General features: G+C 39.9%; 1 protein-coding gene across 1 annotated transcript in view; it reads left to right on the forward strand.

Annotated features, from left to right (window-relative positions):
* The window catches only part of KBTBD12 (kelch repeat and BTB domain containing 12), a 112099-nt gene extending 90133 nt beyond the window's left edge, over positions 1–21966 (forward strand). The window contains exons 6-7 of the mRNA XM_066597043.1: positions 20086–20251; positions 20712–21966. Of these exons, the coding sequence (XP_066453140.1) occupies positions 20086–20251; positions 20712–20961 (416 nt within the window). The 3' untranslated portion in view covers positions 20962–21966. The remainder of the gene's footprint in view (positions 1–20085; positions 20252–20711) is intronic.
* Positions 21967–22648: the final 682 nt, after the last annotated feature.

Genomic DNA, 22648 nt, shown 5'->3' on the forward strand with positions numbered 1-22648 from the left:
ATAATACTGCTCCCTATGTACAAGAATATAACTACTATAATACTACCCCCCATGTACAAGAATATAACCACTGTAATACTGCCCCTTTGTGCAAGAATATAACTACTATAATACTGCTCCCTATGTACAAGAATATAACTACTATAATAATGCCCCCCTATGTACAAGAATATATCTACTATTATACTGCCTCCTATGTAAAATAATATAACTACTATAATACTGCCCCATATGTACAAGAAAACAACTACTATAATACTGCTCCCTATGTACAAGAATATATCTACTATAATACTGCCTCCTATGTACAAGAATATAACTACTATAATACTGCTTCCTATGTACAAGAATATAACTACTATAATACTGCTTCCTATGTACAAGAATATATCTACTATTATACTGACTCCTATGTACAAGAATATAACTACTATAATAATGCCCCCTATGTACAAGAATATAACTACTATAATACTACCCCCTATGTACAAAGAATATAACTACTATAATACTGCCCCCTATGTACAAGAATATAACGACTATAAGACTGCCCCCTATGTACAAGAATATAACTACTGTAATACTGCCCCCTATGTACAAGAATATAACTACTGTAATACTGCCCCCTATGTACAAGAATATAACTACTATAATACTGCTTCCTATGTACAAGAATATATCTACTATTATACTGCCTCCTATGTACAAGAATATAACTACGATAATACTGCCCCCTATGTACAAGAATATAACTACTATAATAATGCCCCTATGTACAAGAATATAACTACTATAATACTGCTCCCTATGTACAAGAATATAACTACTATAATAATGCCCCTATGTACAAGAATATAACTACTATAATACTGTCCTCTATGTACAAGAATATAACTACTATAATACTGCCCCCTATGTACAAGAATATACTATAATACTGCTCCCTATGTACAATAATATAACTACTATAATAATGCCCCCTATGTACAAGAATATAACTACTATAATACTACCCCCTATGTACAAGAATATAACTACTATAATACTGCCCCCTATGTACAAGAATATAACTACTGTAATACTGCCCCCTATGTACAAAAATAGAACTACTATAATACTGCTCCCTATGTACAAAAATATAACTACTATAATACTGCCCCCTATGTACAAGAATATAACCACTGTAATACTGCCCCCTATGTACAAGAATATAACTACTATAATGCTGCTTCCTATGTACAAGAATATATCTACTATTATACTGCCTCCTATGTACAAGAATATAACTTCTATAATACTGCTCCCTATGTACAAGAATATAACTACTATAATACTACCCCCTATGTACAAGAATATAACCACTGTAATACTGTCCCTTTGTGCAAGAATATAACTACTATAATACTGCTTCCTACGTACAAGAATATAACTACGATAATACTGCCCCCTATGTACAAGAATATAACTACTATAATAATGCCCCCCATGTACAAGAATATAACTACTATAATACTGCCCCCTATGTACAAGAATATAACTACTATAATACTGCCCCCCATGCACAGGAATATAACCACTATAATACTGCCCCCTATGTACAAGAATATAACTACTATAATACTGCCCCCTATGTACAAGAATATAACTACTATAATACTGCCCCCCTATGTACAAGAATATACTATAATACTGCTCCCTATGTACAATAATATAACTACTATAATACTGCCCCCTATGTACAAGAATATAACTACTATAATACTGCTTCCTATGTAAGAGAATATATCTACTGTTATACTGCCTCCTATGTACAAGAATATAACTACTATAATACTGCCCCCTATGTACAAAAATATAATTACTATAATACTGCCCCTATGTACAAGAATATAACTACTATAATACTGCTCCCTATGTACAAGAATATAACTACTATAATACTACCCCCTATGTACAAGAATATAACCACTGTAATACTGTCCCTTTGTGCAAGAATATAACTACTATAATACTGCTCCCTATGTACAAGAATATAACTACTATAATACTGCCCCCTATGTACAAGAATATAACTACTATAATAATGCCCCCTATGTACAAGAATATAACTACTATAATAATGCCCCCCATGTACAAGAATATAACTACTATAATACTGCCCCCTATGTACAAGAATATAACTACTATAATACTGCCCCCCCCATGTACAGGAATATAACCACTATAATACTGCCCCCTATGTACAAGAATATAACTACTGTAATACTGCCCCCTATGTACAAGAATATAACCACTATAATACTACCCTCTATGTACAAGAATATAACCACTATAATACTGTCCCTTTGTGCAAGAATATAACTACTATAATACTGCTCCCTATGTACAAGAATATAACTACTATAATACTGCCCCCTATGTACAAGAATATAACTACTATAATACTGCCCCCTATGTACAAGAATATAACTACTATAATACTGCCCCCCTATGTACAAGAATATACTATAATACTGCTCCCTATGTACAATAATATAACTACTATAATACTGCCCCCTATGTACAAGAATATAACTACTATAACACTACCCCCTATGTACAAGAATATAACTACTATAATACTGCCCCCTATGTACAAGAATATAACGACTATAATACTGCCCCCTATGTACAAGAATATAACTACTGTAATACTGCCCCCTATGTACAAGAATATAACTACTATAATACTGCCCCCTATGTACAAGAATTGAACTACTATAATACTGCTCCCTGTGTACAAAAATATAACTACTATACTACTGCCCCCTATGTACAAGAATATAACTACTGTAATACTGCCCCCTATGTACAAGAATATAACCACTGTAATACTGTCCCTTTGTGCAAGAATATAACTACTATAATACTGCTCCCTATGTACAAGAATATAACTACTATAATACTGCTTCCTATGTACAAGAATATATCTACTATTATACTGCCCCTATGTACAAGAATATAACTACTATAATACTGCTCCCTATGTACAAGAATATAACTACTATAATACTACCCCCCATGTACAAGAATATAACCACTGTAATACTGCCCCTTTGTGCAAGAATATAACTAATATAATACTGCTCCCTATGTACAAGACTATAACTACTATAATAATGCCCCCCTATGTACAAGAATATATCTACTATTATACTGCCTCCTATGTAAAATAATATAACTACTATAATACTGCCCCATATGTACAAGAAAATAACTACTATAATACTGCTCCCTATGTACAAGAATATATCTACTATAATACTGCCTCCTATGTACAAGTATATAACTGCTATAATAATGCCCCTATGTACAAGAATATAACTACTATAATACTGCTTCCTATGTACAAGAATATATCTACTATTATACTGCCTCCTATGTACAAGAATATAACTACGATAATACTGCCCCCTATGTACAAGAATATAACTACTATAATAATGCCCCTATGTACAAGAATATAACTACTATAATACTGCTCCCTATGTACAAGAATATAACTACTATAATACTGCCCCCCTATGTACAAGAATATACTATAATACTGCTCCCTATGTACAATAATATAACTACTATAATAATGCCCCCTATGTACAAGAATATAACTACTATAATACTACCCCCTATGTACAAGAATATAACTACTATAATACTGTACCCTATGTACAAGAATATAACGACTATAATACTGCCCCCTATGTACAAGAATATAACTACTGTAATACTGCCCCCTATGTACAAGAATATAACTACTGTAATACTGCCCCCTATGTACAAGAATATAACTACTGTAATACTGCCCCCTATGTACAAGAATATAACTACTATCATACTGCCCCCTATGTACAAGAATTGAACTACTATAATACTTCTCCATATGTACAAAAATATAACTACTATACTACTGCCCCCTATGTACAAGAATATAACTACTGTAATACTGCCCCCTATGTACAAGAATATAACTACTATAATACTGCTTCCTATGTACAAGAATATATCTACTATTATACTGCCTCCTATGTACAAGAATATAACTACTATAATACTGCCCCCTATATACAAAAATATAATTACTATAATACTGCCCCTATGTACAAGAATATAACTACTATAATACTGCTCCCTATGTACAAGAATACAACTACTATAATACTACCCCCTATGTACAAGAATATAACCACTGTAATACTGTCCCTTTGTGCAAGAATATAACTACTATAATACTGCTCCCTATGTACAAGAATATAACTACTATAATACTGCTTCCTATGTACAAGAATATATCTACTATTATACTGCCCCTATGTACAAGAATATAACTACTATAATACTGCTCCCTATGTACAAAAATATAACTACTATAATACTGCTCCCTATGTACAAGAATATAACTACTATAATACTACCCCCCATGTACAAGAATATAACCACTGTAATACTGCCCCTTTGTGCAAGAATATAACTACTATAATACTGCTCCCTATGTACAAGAATATAACTACTATAATAATGCCCCCCTTTGTACAAGAATATATCTACTATTATACTGCCTCCTATGTAAAATAATATAACTACTATAATACTGCCCCATATGTACAAGAAAATAACTACTATAATACTGCCTCCTATGTACAAGAATATATCTACTATAATACTGCCTCCTATGTACAAGAATATAACTACTATAATACTGCCCCTATGTACAAGAGTATAACTACTATAATACTGCTCCCTATGTACAAGAATATAACTACTATAATACTGCTCCCTATGTACAAGAATATAACTACTGTAATACTGCTCCCTGTGTACAAGAATATAACTACTGTAATACTGTCCCCTATGTACAAGAATATAACTACTGTAATACTGCCCCCTATGTACAAGAATAGAACTACTATAATACTGCCCCCTATGTACAAGAATAGAACTACTATAATACTGCTCCCTATGTACAAAAATATAACTACTATAATACTGCCCCCTATGTACAAGAATATAACTACTGTATTATTGCCCCCTATGTACAAGAATATAACTACTATAATACTGCTTCCTATGTACAAGAATATATCTACTATTATACTGCCTCCTATGTACAAGAATATAACTACGATAATACTGCCCCCTATGTACAAGAATATAACTACGATAATACTGCCCCCTATGTACAAGAATATAACTACTATAATAATGCCCCTATGTACAAGAATATAACTACTATAATACTGCTTCCTATGTACAAGAATATATCTACTATTATACTGCCTCCTATGTACAAGAATATAACTACGATAATACTGCCCCCTATGTACAAGAATATAACTACTGTAATACTGCCCCATATGTACAAGAAAATAACTACTATAATACTGCTCCCTATGTACAAGAATATAACTACTATAATACTGCTCCCTATGTACAAGAATATAACTACTATAATAATGCCCCCCATGTACAAGAATATAACCACTGTAATACTGCTCCCTATGTACAAGAATATAACTACTATAATACTGCTCCCTATGTACAAGAATATAACTACTATAATACTACCCCCCATGTACAAGAATATAACCACTGTAATACTGCCCCTTTGTGCAAGAATATAACTACTATAATACTGCTCCCTATGTACAAGAATATAACTACTATAATAATGCCCCCCTTTGTACAAGAATATATCTACTATTATACTGCCTCCTATGTAAAATAATATAACTATTATAATACTGCCCCATATGTACAAGAAAAAAACTACTATAATACTGCCTCCTATGTACAAGAATATATCTACTATAATACTGCCTCCTATGTACAAGAATATAACTACTATAATACTGCCCCTATGTACAAGAATATAACTACTATAATACTGCTCCCTATGTACAAGAATATAACTACTATAATACTGCTCCCTATGTACAAGAATATAACTACTGTAATACTGCTCCCTATGTACAAGAATATAACTACTGTAATACTGTCCCCTATGTACAAGAATATAACTACTGTAATACTGCCCCCTATGTACAAGAATAGAACTACTTTAATACTGCCCCCTATGTACAAGAATAGAACTACTATAATACTGCTCCCTATGTACAAAAATATAACTACTATAATACTGCCCCCTATGTACAAGAATATAACTACTGTATTATTGCCCCCTATGTACAAGAATATAACTACTATAATACTGCTTCCTATGTACAAGAATATATCTACTATTATACTGCCTCCTATGTACAAGAATATAACTACGATAATACTGCCCCCTATGTACAAGAATATAACTACGATAATACTGCCCCCTATGTACAAGAATATAACTACTATAATAATGCCCCTATGTACAAGAATATAACTACTATAATACTGCTTCCTATGTACAAGAATATATCTACTATTATACTGCCTCCTATGTACAAGAATATAACTACGATAATACTGCCCCCTATGTACAAGAATATAACTACTATAATAATGCCCCTATGTACAAGAATATAACTACTATAATACTGCTCCCTATGTACAAGAATATAACTACTATAATACTGCTCCCTATGTACAAGAATATAACTACTATAATAATGCCCCCCATGTACAAGAATATAACCACTGTAATACTGCCCCTTTGTGCAAGAATATAACTACTATAATACTGCTCCCTATGTACAAGAATATAACTACTATAATACTGCTCCCTATGTACAAGAATATAACTACTATAATAATGCCCCCCATGTACAAGAATATAACCACTGTAATACTGCCCCTTTGTGCAAGAATATAACTACTATAATACTGCTCCCTATGTACAAGAATATAACTACTATAATAATGCCCCCCTATGTACAAAAAATATATCTACTATTATACTGCCTCCTATGTAAAATAATATAACTACTATAATACTGCCCCATATGTACAAGAAAATAACTACTATAATACTGCTCCCTATGTACAAGAATATATCTACTATAATACTGCCCCCTATGTACAAGAATATAACTACTATAATACTGCCCCTATGTACAAGAATATAACTACTATAATACTGCTCCCTATGTACAAGAATATAACTACTATAATAATGCTCCCTATGTACAAGAATATAACTACTGTAATACTGCTCCCTATGTACAAGAATATAACTACTGTAATACTGTCCCCTATGTACAAGAATATAACTACTGTAATACTGCCCCCTATGTACAAGAATAGAACTACTATAATACTGCCCCATATGTACAAGAAAATAACTACTATAATACTGCTCCCTATGTACAAGAATATAACTACTGTAATACTGCCCCCTATGTACAAGAATATAACTACTATAATACTGCTCCCCATGTACAAGAATATAACTACTGTAATACTGTCCCCTATGTACAAGAATATAACTACTGTAATACTGCCCCCTATGTACAAGAATAGAACTACTATAATACTGCCCCCTATGTACAAGAATAGAACTACTATAATACTGCTCCCTATGTACAAGAATATAACTACTATAATACTGCTCCCTATGTACAAGAATATAACTACTGTAATACTGCTCCCTATGTACAAGAATATAACTACTGTAATACTGTCCCCTATGTACAAGAATATAACTACTGTAATACTGCCCCCTATGTACAAGAATAGAACTACTATAATACTGCCCCATATGTACAAGAAAATAACTACTATAATACTGCTCCCTATGTACAAGAATATAACTACTGTAATACTGCCCCCTATGTACAAGAATATAACTACTATAATACTGCTCCCCATGTACAAGAATATAACTACTGTAATACTGTCCCCTATGTACAAGAATATAACTACTGTAATACTGCCCCCTATGTACAAGAATAGAACTACTATAATACTGCCCCCTATGTACAAGAATAGAACTACTATAATACTGCTCCCTATGTACAAGAATATAACTACTATAATACTGCTCCCTATGTACAAGAATATAACTACTGTAATACTGCTCCCTATGTACAAGAATATAACTACTGTAATACTGTCCCCTATGTACAAGAATATAACTACTGTAATACTGCCCCCTATGTACAAGAATAGAACTACTATAATACTGCCCCCTATGTACAAGAATATAACTACTATAATACTGCTTCCTATGTACAAGAATATATCTACTATTATACTGCCTCCTATGTATAAGAATATAACTACGATAATACTGCCCCTATGTACAAGAATATAACTACTATAATACTGCCCCTTTGTGCAAGAATATAACTACTATAATACTGCTCCCTATGTACAAGAATATAACTACTATAATAATGCCCCCCTATGTACAAGAATATATCTACTATTATACAGCCTCCTATGTAAAATAATATAACTACTGTAATACTGCCCCATATGTACAAGAAAATAACTACTATAATACTGCTCCCTATGTACAAGAATATAACTACTATAATACTGCTCCCTATGTACAAGAATATATCTACTATTATACTGCCTTCTATGTAAAATAATATAACTACTATAATACTGCCTCCTATGTACAAGAATATAACTACTATAATACTGCCCCTATGTACAAGAATATAACTACTATAATACTGCTCCCCATGTACAAGAATATAACTACTATAATACTACCCCCCATGTAGAAGAATATAACTACTATAATACTACCCCCATGTAGAAGAATATAACTACTATAATACTACCCCCTATGTAGAAGAATATAACTACTATAATACTGCCCCTATGTACAAGAATATAACTACTATAATACTGTGCCCTATGTACAAGAATATAACTACTATAATACTGTGCCCTATGTACAGGAATATAACTACTATAATACTGCCCCCTATGTACAAGAATATAACTACTATAATACTGCCCCCTATGTACAAGAACATAACTACTACAATACTGCCTCCTATGTACAAGATTATAACCACTATCATGCTGCCTCCCTATGTACAAGAATATAACTACAATAATACTGCCCCTCCTTTGTATAAGACTATAAATACTATAATACTGCTACCATATGTACAAGAATGTAACTCAATGTAAAGAAGGTGTGTAGTATATAATATGTAGAGTGTATGAACTCTGTAAATGTCCTGTTGACCTCTGTAGAGTTATTTGGAGAGTTGGGTATTATGTGGTATTTGCGGTATGTGGATTGTGCTGGAGCTCCATAGTGCTGTATTACAGTCTGGTAGTAGTAATGGCTAAGTGCACCTACAGTATATGATCACCACATAGCACTGGCATAACTATTGGGGATGCAGGGGATGCGGTTGCACCCGGGCCTAGGAGCCTTAGGGGGCCCATAAGGCCTCTCTTCTCCATACAGGGAGCCTAGTACTATGAATAAAGCATTATAGTTGGGGGCCCTGTTACAGGTTTTGCATTGGGGCCCAGGAGCTTCACGTTACGCCTCTGCCACATAGTACTAGTAAATGATGTATCACATCTGCTCTCCAGTAGATAGCTGTGCCCTCTGCCCTCACTGTGATCCCAATAGAAGCCTAAGGCCACCTGCAGACGGCCGGGTCGGATCCGGCTGCGAGAATTCTCGCAGCGGGACCCGACCCGAGTGTCTGCAGAGAGCAGCGTGGTACTCACCTCCTTCCACGGCTCCGGCTCTTTGATGTGCCGGCTGCCGGACAGCCGGCGCATGCGCAGACCGGAGCCGTCGGCTGGGGAGTGAGATTTCTGTGCAGGGAGCCCCGCACAGAAATAGAGCATGCTGCGATTTGTTTGCCGCGTTAGATTTCGCGTGGCTGTCTGCTTTGGATTGCGTTTGTTAACGCAATCCTTTGGCAGCTTCCACTGGCGAAAATCCAGCGGGAAATCCCGCCGCGGAATTTCCGCCTGTCTGCAGGCGGCCTTAACTGATAAAACTCCTCCTAGCCCCCCAAACTGCAGAATAGCTGCATACAGCGGCAGCACCGCCCTCCCTACATGACTGGGATCTGTCAGTTGGGTTTTGGAGGTTAAAGCAGATAGCAATTACCATAGTTACAGTCACCCAGAATTAATTTAACGGTGTAGTCTCAACTCTTAAAACATTCCCCCATGCTTTATACTGCATTTCTGCCTGCTATATAAGCATAATTCCCATTATGACAAGGACAGGATGATTAGAAATCAAAGGTCCGCAATCAGAAAAAAGGTTCTGCATTTTCAGAAACAGTGACACCCTTATCCATGTGTTGTAGATGGTACTGCAGCTTAACCCCATTTAAAGTGACACTCTGGGGGGCCTAATTACATTTCCCGCTGTCCATGCTGTGTGCCGTTGTACCTTGGAGTCACCAGTCCTGGACCCAGTTTTTGGTCTTCTAACCATCTACTTCACACTGATTGTTCGTTGCTGATCATGTGAGCAGATGTGGTGCATTGGTACCGTAGTCTAACATTGCCAGTTTGCAGTCAGTAGTCACAAGGTTGCGGCTACTGTGGAAGACTGTCTATGGCACAAGTAACCAGTGGATACGGGAGACAGTGGTGCAGAGGAGGAAAGGCAGGTAACATAGCTCCGCACTCTGGTGCATGGGCACAACATTCAGTGAATGGGCTGCACTGCAATACAAGGCACGGCCTGCGGACAAGAGTGCAACTGTGTCGTAAAACAATGAACCTTTTTTTAAATCCAGTATGGATACACTGCGGATGACGCCAATTCCATATGGAGATTTGGGGGTGATATAAACGAGTGTCCCCCAATGGCCGGTCCTGCACACTGTGACGAGCAGATGCCGATGCTCTGGTTGTGGAAGGGTTACTTGGCCAATAGCGGCCTCTGTTGTTTTGCGCACAAAGCAGGTGTAGTAACAGCTCTGCAGGGAATTAAACCCGCTCAGCGCACAATTATATTCCCCGCAGACCTTCCGTGCGATACAGGCTCTGTGTCTGCGGAGAAATCAATGTCAATGCCCGACCAAAAAGAGATCTGGATGATGCAGCCTGCAAGCCCGACCGCGTGACCTCATGGTGGACAACCTGCCGCCGCCAGTGAAGGCTCCATATGGCGCAATTACTAAGACAGAAGAAACCTTAAGAGCTTCTGTATAAGGACTTAATGTGTTAAAGGGACTTTTTACACTAGTGAAATATTTCTGCAGTAAGTACCGCAAGACGTGAAATATTAACATGCACAGGACTCTGTGTGACTGCTGATGCATCAAAGTCCGCCAGCAGACATGCAGGTTGTGGAGGATACCGCAGGGTTAGCTGGTGATACCTCTACTAATAGTTGCTGTATGGACGGGATATAAATGCATAGTGCCTGAATAGTCACAGTTTAGCATTATACGTTCATTGTAGGGGCTGCTGGCGCCGGTGCGGGGACGCTGAAATCTGTTGATTAGTACAGTCGTTTTTCACTGGCCATAATCGCCGGCTCCAGGTGCCGCGTACCGGCGATGTAGGCCATTTATATTTTTGTGCCTGTTTTATCCTATAGAAGATGTTTCTTAGAGGGTGATGTGATTTTGAGTGTTATGCATCGCTGAATGGAGGTCATTTTACCGCTGCCGCTTCTCCTGAATGAGTGTAATTCTGAACAGCACATTAGGAGACGAGCTACAAACAAGGTAGACGTTCTGATAAGAAAACAAAAGACATAATAAGGAGCTCAGGTACTCCCAGCATGCCCTGCTTCTGCGGCCCTCCGCCATTTATGGTAAGATAAAGAGACTTGCTGGATTCCTGCTGACACTGGGCTAAATATAAGGACGGATTACTAAAGGTCCTTCACAGAGATGAAACAAACGGAATCTACAAAGCGAGAACCTGTTCCCATTGATGGAGACGAGTCGCCGTTTTGATACTTTGTATCTTATTGTATTGCTGCTATAGTCAGTGTATCAGAGGCCCCCAGCGAGCGGTCCGGACTGCAGTGAAGTCTCTAACTAGAAAGGGAGGGTTTATATTAAAGGCAACAGTACAGATAAGTTCCTAAAGGGGTTTTCCAGGACTAAACGAATAATAACCTTCCATCAGAATAGTTGATCAGTTATGATCTGCTTCTTGTAACCCATGCCGATCGGCTGATTGAGGCGGCCAAGGCACCTGGATGAGTGCCATGGCGTCTTCTCAGGCCTGTGTTGTCACTGTCATCAGTCACATGACCTAAGAGTAGCTAAGTTCCATTCAAATGAATGGAAATGAGTTGCACTGTTAAGCACAGCCACTGTACCATGTACAGCGCTGTGCTCACTATAGGCGGAAGTGACAGCGGTGCTTGGATGAGCACCTCTTTCACTTCAATCAGCCGATTGGCAAGGATCCCAAATGGTAGATCCTCACCAATCAACTACTAATGACCTATACTGATGATAGGTCATCAATACGTTAGTGCCAGAAAACCCCCTTCAATTACTGCTGTCTGTCAAGTTGTTACCAATTCTTCTTAAGGGTTTCTAATACAGCGCCACTTTATTAGAGGCCCCATCTAGTAAGATTCCACTAGGTGCAAAAATCATTCTGCAGGAATATCGGCTTATGCGGATAGGAAGCTTCTTGTAGTTGCTGCAGATTAGATAGAGGTGCTGACATGTTCTAACCAGCTGACAGGAAGGGTTCGTCAGTTCATACTGCTTGCTCCAAATTCTGACTTCCCATCAGCACAGTGCAACAGAAATCTGTATCCATCTGACCAGGCAATGTTTTTTCTGCTGCTCAGTGATAGAAGTTTCGCGCTCTTTTGCCCGCTGGAATCTCACCTGTTCCGCTTAAACACATTGACGCTGGAACTGGTTGTCAGCTGTGATAGCCAATCCATGCTAAGGATCGGACATATTAGTTGGAGCAGCAGCATTGTATTTGGTTGACTTTGCAGGGTCTGTTGGTCAGAACAATTCCTGACATCCTCTTCTGACCCCTTTTGGTGATGAGTTTCTGTCCACAGGATTCCCTTTCCCTGGATGTTTTCCTCGATCACGCCATTCCCCGTATAATCTCCAGACTGTTATAGAATGGTTGTCAACGAGGCCCCAGCTGGTCTAGCGCCGATGACCAGGCCTCATTGGAAGCCGCTCAGATCGCTGGATTTTCCTATGTAATATGGAAATCACTGAAACTGATCTATAGAAAAACTTGATTTCATACTGCACTCAGGGGTCACAGCGATAAGTTTTATACACTGGAAGCGCCAATTGTGAGAAGGCTGTGGGCTCTAATAAAAGGTTATATAAGGATCCAGTATCTACTGACCATATCTATCCATCTATGCAGTGTACAGCTTCATATATGGGTCCAGTGTTAAGCTCGCTATATAGGGGCACAGTCAGTCCATGTAAAAGTCCAAATCCCTTTATTTTCTTGACTATTCAGCTATAAAAGAAAATCCAGTGGAAGACAATCACCACTTACTACTAATGTGCAACAATGGTCAGCAAACAGCAGAAGTCCACCAGGTAGATGTACTCCCTCCAGGCTCTGACTGCCTGAACTTGCAGCCTTTTACGTCCCAGTGATTAATACTCAGTGGATCCAGCTGAGCTCACTGGCATCCAGAAGAAACACATGTACAGTAATATACATATATATGGGTTGAGTGTACAGATATATACATATAAGTGTCCATTGTACAGCTATACAGATGTCTGTGATTCTGTCACCTTGGGAGCTTCTTCTGCAGGCGGCATTATACTGATATAATGAGCACATATTCCCATATTCTGCTCCAAAAAGTGACCTTTTCTGTATGGCTTATGATGTTTATAGTGCGGCATTCATCACTGTCTGGCGCTCATAAACATGGCTGCCTCTATCACAACGTAATAGTATAAACATTATACTGTTTACGAGAGGGAAAACCACCAGCTATAACAAATGTATGAAGTTGTTGAACCAAATGTCTGACATCTTCTGTTCTTGATGATTACTTAATACTGCATTAGTGGTACAAGCATTAGAAAAAATGCTCGTCGCGCCAGAAGACGTTTGCGTTGCAGCAATAAAGTGAATCTTTGACGTTTTTCATGTCACTTTTAAGCCCAACAATTTTGTTCTCATCCATTTCTTAATGTGTCTTTAAAGCATCAGACTCCCATTTTTTATGCAGAGCCTTCGAATCCTCCACACAGACTAACAGACAAAATGCTGACTACCTGAAACCACCACTAGAGGGAGCTGTGGAACTGGGGTGCTGATGTGATGAGTGTAATGGGCTCTGAACTGTACACAGATTATTTGTGATTATAATTATTGGTGAGGCACATCAGAAAAAACTCTTTTTGCACGCTATGTTCTACCTTTTATCTTATGAGAGTCACATGGGCTTCCAGAGCAAAATGCTGTTGATAGAGGTGCAGAGACTTACAGTGTTGGAACTCCAACTAATGTGTGACCGCACAACTCGCTGTTCCTTAGCACAGATGGGCTATAACAGCAGACGACCCCTCCCTGTCAGTCTGGTGGAGGTGCAGTAATGGTAGGGAAAGGTTTTCTTGGCGCATCCAGGGTCCTCTGATACTTGTGAATGGCGCTAAGATGAATTCCAACAGTGCTGTAGGTCAAAGGAGGTCCAATGCGCTGCTAGATGGGGGTATCTAAAGAAGAGGGTCACTCAATGTATATATATATATGGCCAATTTTGACCTATATAGATGAAGCCACATAGATATGCTGTATGGTGGGTCAGTCATGCTGGATTGTTATGGCGGGCCAAAATCTGCAGCAGGCCGACAGTCATCTCAGTGCTTGCAATCATTCGTATGATTAAATTGGGTGACACCATGCGCCTTGTGCCTCTTAGGCCTTTTTTTTCTACGGATTGTAACGTAGGGGTAGATTTAGGTATTTGTTGGTCGAGGCAAGATCTGTAAGGCTAATTTCACATAGGCGAGTGCAATATCGGGCCGTGAAACTTGGACCAATATCGCACTCATCAACCCGCAGATGCGAGGCATTTGTGTAAAAAACGCCTCACCACACTTCAGGGAAGTAGCAACCCTCCACTGTAGCTTTAGGGAAACCTTGCATCGCATTTGCGGGCACCTCGCACAATGCTTTTAGGAGGGAATGCCCAAAATAGGACATTCCGCTATTTTTTTCCCGCGCCACAATGCAATGCAGTAAAAAAAAAAAAGCTCATGTGTATGAACCTATTCAAAAGAATTGGGTTCATATTCATGTGAGAAATTGTGCATCTCACAACACACAAATCTTGCACGATTTTCTTGGCCGTGTGAAAACAGCCTAAGTTCTCTGGGACCCTCAGTCTGTTTATCTTTACTGTTTTTGCTTCCAACTCTTTAAGGATTTGGAACATCTGGGAATTTGCATCCTGCCTTCTTTGTTGGGGTTTTATATCTATGAATAGGCATTAATTAACCTCCAACCTCACTGACGACATCCCATGAAACATCCAGCAGCTGCTGTCTAAGGGTGTATAGCTCAGTGGAGTAGATATCGCTGAGGCCAGGGAAGACCCCCTGGCTTCTTAAAGGAGAAATACAGTGAAAATGATCTTATGATACATCATACAAAAATGAGAGAGAGAGAAAAAAAAAAGAAAAAGCTCGGCTCGAGTCTCCCATTAAAGTCAATGGGGTTCGTTACTTGAATAGAGCTCTCGAATTTTACGAAAAGCTCGACTCGAATAACGAGGACCCGAGCATTTTGCTGCTCGCTCATCTCTAGTGACAATTCATTTAAGCAAATTCATGTCTTGGAGAAAGAGGCTTGCAACTTCTCCAATACTGCCCCTTCTATACAAGAATATAACTATTATAATACTGCCCTCTATGTACAAGCCTCTAACTACTATAATACTGCCCTCCTATGTACAAGAACATAACTACTATAACAGTGCCCTCTATGTACAAGCCTCTAACTACTATAATACTGCCCTCCTATGTACAAGAAAATAACTACTATAATACTGCCCTCTATGTACAAGGCTCTAACTACTATAATACTGCCCTCTATGTACAAGGCTCTAACTACTATAATACTGCCCTCCTATGTACAAAAATATAACTACTATTATACTGCCCCAATTGGACAAACCATCCACAGATTTGGCCTCCAATACCATTTCTACGCTGATGACACCCAACTATACACCTCCTCTCGTGAGATCTCTGGACCATTCCTCCAAAATATCACCGACTGTCTGTCCGCTGTCTCTAACACTATGTCCTCCCTTTTTCTCAAACTAAACCTCTCTAAAACTGACCTCCTTGTCTTTCCACCTTCTAACCGACCTCCCCTCAACATCTCCATTCCAGTGTCTGGCACCATCATAACCCCCAGACGGCATGCTCGATGCCTTGGGGTCACACTGGACTCTGACCTCTCCTTTGCCCCCATATCCAATCTCTGGCCCAAACATTACACATGCACCTCAGAAATATTGCTAAAATACGTCCGTTCCTAACCACGGACACGCTAAAGACGCTCATGGTTGCGCTCATCCACTCCCGGCTTGACTACTGCAACTCGCTACTCATTGGCCTCCCCCGCACTAGACTCGCTCCGCTCCAATCCATACTAAATGCAGCAGCTAGACTCTTTTTTTCTATCCAGTCGTTATTCAGACGCCTCTGCATTATGCCAGTCACTGCATTGGCTGCCCATCCACTCCAGAACTAAATTTAAACTCCTCTACCTCACTCACAAAGCTCTGCATGGCGCTGCGCCACCATACATCGCCTCCCTACTGTCAGTACACCACCCAGCGCGCTCACTCCGATCGGCTAACACCCTCAGACTAAACACCCCTGTAATACGAACTTCTCATGCTCGCCTACAGGACTTCACCAGAGCAGCACCCATCCTCTGGAATGCTCTACCCCAAGGCATCCGGACAATTCCCGATGCACGAAATTTCAGACGTGCCTTAAAAACGCACCTCTTCAGGGAAGCATACCAAATCTCCTGACCTAGTCCCTCGCCCCTCCCTATGGTGCTCCACCCTGTTTTGCCTTCTGATAAATGATCTGTACATAAAATTTTCTATTGCCTGTGTTCCCCAACCCCTGCACCTCCTGTACCACCCCCAACCCATTTGTGTCTAACCCAATGTATCTCACATTGTAATTGTTGCAATTGTTGTATTGTTTTGCATTTATCCATGCCTGAAAGCGCTGCAGAATAAGTTGGCGCTATACACATAAAGATTATTATTATTATTATTATTACTGAAATATAACTACTACAATACTGCCCTCTATGTACAAGAATATAACTACTATAATACTGCTCTTATGCACAAGAATATAACTACTATAAAACTGCCCCTATATACAAGAATATAACTACTATAAAACTGCCCCTATATACAAGAATATAACTACTATAATACTGCCTCCTATGTACAAGAATATAACTACTATAATACTGCTCCCCTATGTACAAGAATATAACTACTATAATACTGCTCTTATGTACAAGAATATAACTACTATAATACTCCCCCTATGTACAAGAATATAACTACTATAATACTGCTCCCCTATGTACAAGAATATAACTACTATAATACTGCTCTTATGTACAAGAATATAACTACTATAATACTGCTCTTATGTACAACAATATAACTACTATAATACTGCCCCCTATGTACAAGAATATAACTACTATAATACTGTCCCCTATGTACAAGAATATAACTACTATAATACTGCCTCCTATGTTCAAGAATATAACTACTATAATACTGCCCCCTATGTTCAAGAATATAACTACTATAATACTACCCTCTATGTACAAGAATATAACTACTATAATACTGCCTCCTATGTTCAAGAATAGAACTACTATACTACTGCCCTCTATGTACAAGAATACAACTACTATAATACTGCTCCCTATGTACAAGAATATAACTACTATAATACTGCCCTCTATGTACAAGAATATAACTACTATAATACTGCCCCCTATGTACAAGAATATAACTACTATAATACTGCCCCCTATGTACAAGAATATAACTACTATAATACTGCCCCCTATGTACAAGAATATAACTACTATAATACTGCCCCTATGTACAAGAATATAACTACTATAATACTGCTCCCTATGTACAATAATATAACTACTATAATACTGCCCCCCTATGTACAGGAATATAATATATTATTATACTACTACTCACCTGTGCAGGATTGTATTACATTTCCTGCTGTTTTATAAATGGAGCTTTTGGTTATAGTCAGCAGCAGCTCAGCATTATGGATGGTGTTGTTTAGCAGTAGCACTATTTTCCCTCCTCAGTGTCAGTATGAAGCAGTGAAGTAAACCTGTAATTTGTAGATGAAAGTTTATATAAATGGAGGACGGAACATTCTAATCTTGGCATAATTAAAGTTTATTTTCCTCTTTTATTTTTAACTAGCTTAATAGTCTCACCTGTCGGTGTGTCTGTGCACATCTGCCTACACACTACCGAGAAAAGAGTCTCTGCTCCCTGCCAAGTAAATCTGAGAAGGAATTATTACTACCGCAATTGTGTATCTAATGAAAACAACATAACTGTTTAAGGCCCGGAGATATAACGTATTTGACATCAAATGCAATGTAACTTATTAGGAGTAACAAGAGGTATTGCAGCGAGGCTGTCCATGTAGTACTGGAGCTACTGCTGCCATGTAATCGTGCAATATTCATATTTCCTATGTCTGCCTACAGCTGTACGGGTGACCTATAGCCAGTCTATAGGGGCAAAGAGGAGATTGTGCTGATGGCAGGACCTGTAGATGACTGACATGAGAAGCAGTGGGTGTCACAATGTCTGCAGTCATAAACCAAGGATAAGATACACTATGCAGACAGAAGTACAGGACGCACATAGAAGGTGATGAAATTGGATTTTATTCCATTTTGCAATCCGGTGTTGGGCCAATTTTGGCTTCAATGATTGCAGTGACCCTCCTAGGCCGCTATCAATCATATCCCATAGATGTGTTGAGTTATTTGCCTCCATTCCTCCAGGAGAGCTTCAGATAGTGATGTGGGGGATGATGGGCGTACTGGGCGTGCACGGATACGGCGGTCTAGTTCTTTCAACTCGATGTGAACGAGATCTGGGCTTTGGGCTGGCAAGTGAAGTTTGCAGACGTTCTGCTCCTCTATACTGTGTGCTGTATGACGTAGCGCTCGGTCATGTTGGTAGAGACATGGAGCTGTACTAAAGTATTGCCAATGGGGTGTCTCCATTGATTATAACCAATGGCCTTAGTCTTTCCCAGCAGAAACACCCCCACACCATAACAGAACCTTCTCCAAACTTCACTGTTGGGATGATGCAGGCACGTAGAAATGGGTCTCCGGACAACCGCCACACCCAAGTGCAGCCATCCAATCGGAAGATGGTGTACTGTGATTCAGCCGGCCACAACACTTGCTTCCACTCACTGATAGTCCAACGCTCCAAGCACCATCGCAGGCGCCGCTGTGCAGTCACTGTTGTGATGTTGTGTGCAGCTTGTCCGTGGTAACCCTTCACATGCAGTTCCCTATGGGTGGCTCTGGTGCTAATGGATGTCCTAATGGCCTGTGAGACCTCCTGATGAGGGCAGACGCTGTGTATGATTCCTTCACAGCTGGTCCAAGGCTTCGTTGTCCACGTTCTGTCAGTCTACAAGGTCTCCCTGATCGTGGCTGTACCGCACACACCAGATGGCTTCCATCTCCCAATAACATGGCCAACAGTGGACTCAGGAAGGTCCAAAAGTGCTGTGATGTCCTGTACTGATTGGTTGGTGACATCCCACCACCAGACTCCGTTGTCGGCTCTACACCTGGGGGCATCTGATGGTTTCTGTACTGTGATATGATGTGTGATACTCTCCTTTATACCTAATGCTCACACATCACCGGACAGCACAGAAGTGGTGGTGGTGGTGGGGAAGGGGGGGGGGGGGCGAGCAATACGTCTGGCAATAGAGTAAAATTATATAAGAATAATTGATTTGTAACATATTTTCCCTTTCAATAAAGATCTGCCAATAGAAGCCAATGCAATTGTCAAATTGTAATGCCCACCCATTCTTTACATGTATATTGCAGATCGACATGAGGTGATCACAAAAGAAATTCTGGAGCTTGATCCATGGGAGAACCAGTGGAACACAGTGTGCAGCCGGGTCCCTATGCATGATTCCTACGATGTCTGTCTGGTGGCAAGACTGAACCCCCGAGACCTACTGCCACCTCCACGGGACCTGCTGGAGAGGTGACACTTCATACCAAACTCCTTTACCTGCGAGCAGTGGCTTTTCTTACGGCTTTGGTGTAGTTGCAGGATCTCCGGTTGCTCTGACCGGTGACCTTAGTCATTTCTATTGAGAGTGAATTATTGCTGGGAAGAAATTTTCATGGATCAGATACCGATCAGCAGAAATGTAACATGAAATGGTCCGAAACCAGATTTGTAACCAGGCAAGCAAGGCCTCAACCTACCATGTGCCATTATAATAGTGTGTAATAGAAGGGTATAACAGAGGGGTCTTCTAACCCATCCAAGCAGCAGTACCCAGATGCCGCCGCCACCTATGTACCCTCTTTAGCTGCCATTATAGATGCATCTTAAGTGTTCCTTTTATTCAGCACAGACTTGTGACCGGCCACCGGTGTACACTCAGATCACACAGCATGCCTTACAACACTAACACCAAATGGCCCCTTTATTACAGACCCTCCCTCTCACAATTGGCGCCTCCCGGTAAAGAAATGATCCCCGTAACCCCGGAGTGCGGCATGAAATCCTGTGAGAAGTTTTCCATGGATCAGTTTCAGTGTGAATCCACATCAGATGGGAAAATCCAACGATCTGAGCGACTTCCAACGAGGTCTGGTCATCAGCGATGGACTAGCCGGGGTTTCACTGCCAACCGCGTGGGGTTTTCTTGTCTAAGCCTTTCCAATCCACTGTCTGACGTCTAAAGACATTATGATTTAAGGCTGTACAGCTCCGATGTTGGAAGACGTCCGTCTGTTTTTTTTTTACTGTATATTGCCAGCCTCTCTGCTGTTGAAGCCTATCCAATGTGTCACCTCATGCAGTACTGGCTTTAGCCAGCAGACAGCGCCGTTTTATAATGGCAGAAAAAGAGTAAGCCCCCTAGGAAAACCAGGATACAAATTGGATTGGAAAGGGTAACTGTGTGGAGAGTATATGGAGAACGGCGTGATCGAAGAAAACATCCAGCGAGAGTGGATCCTGTGGACAGAAGCAACTCATCACCAAAAGGGGTCAGAGGAGGATGTCAGGAATCGTTCTGACCAATAGGTGCTGCACAGTCAGCTGAATACAATCCTGGTGCTTCAACGCACAACACACTATTCCTTAGCACAAATGGACTATAACAGCAGACGAACAGTTCCAGTGCCATTGTGTGCAAGAAAAGGGAACTTGTTAGGGAGCTGTTATTTGTATAGCGCCAACTTATTCCACAGCGTTTTCAGGTAATTTGTTCACTACTCATTTACCGACCTCAGAAGGCTGAGTCAACCTTGAGTTGCAACCTTCAGGTCGTGAGAGCTTAGGACTGCATTCTGCTGCCTTAACACTCTGCGGTACACAAGGAAGCATAACAAAAAGGCAAGACTCCAGCGGGCAAAACAGTGCAAAATTTGTATCACTGAGCAGCGGAAAAACATCACCTGGTGAGATGGATCCAGATTTCTGTTGCACCGTGCCGATGGGAGGTCAGAATTTGGCGCAAGCAGCATGAATTGATGACCCCTTCCTGTCAGCTGGTCAGAACATGTCAGCACCTCCATCTAATCTGCAGTGACTACAAGAAGCTTCCTGTCCGCAGGGGCCGATACTCCTGCAGAACTATTTCATCACCTAGTGGAATCAACACCATGATTAATAATTGCCAAAGGAGGTCCAACACACTATTAAATGGGGGCTGCAATAAAGGGGTCTTTCAGCATATATAACTATCAGCATTTGATTTGTCTCGCAGTATTTACCTTGCACAGATCCTATGTTAGATGCTACATTCAGAAATTCTGCAGGTTGCTGTCAGATGTTCTAGCGTGGTCCCTATAATGCAGCGGCCTGCGCTATACTGCACTCTGTACAGCGCCCGCTACGCCGCTAGTGGTGTGTAGCAATAGTGCGAGCTTCCCATATGACATCGGTATAAAATCTTCTCCCACCGCCCAGAGAGGTGTGGAAGTTTTCCCATAAGGAGTTAAGCCGTCACGTGTCGGTCACTCATCTTGCATTCATCCATGGTCTCCCTGCAGATGTGTCAGCGAGCGCAGGCCGCGTCCAGCGTCCGCTCATTGTGATTGCGGCATTGTGTTCTGTCATTTTATGTAAAAAGAGAACATCTGCCAGAATTTTCCAAGAATGGATCTTTAGGGGGATTTAGTAAGATGGATGAGAGGCGTCTCTGTGACAGGTCCCCCATTGTTGGCACATCATCATCCAGATACAAACTCAACCTATTAAAGTGTATTTTCAAAGAGTGGGCAATAAAACTGCTACATGTGTCGGATAGAAACCCCACGTCTTGCCTTTCACTTCATGTCCATACTCCAGTCCCCTATCCTGATCTCTTAGCAGGGACCCACACCTAGAGCTTCGAATAGTTAAAAGAAATTCACTTTATTA

Source organism: Eleutherodactylus coqui, chromosome 3 (assembly GCF_035609145.1).
Source record: "Eleutherodactylus coqui strain aEleCoq1 chromosome 3, aEleCoq1.hap1, whole genome shotgun sequence".
In the NCBI taxonomy this organism is placed as follows: Eukaryota; Metazoa; Chordata; class Amphibia; order Anura; family Eleutherodactylidae; genus Eleutherodactylus; species Eleutherodactylus coqui.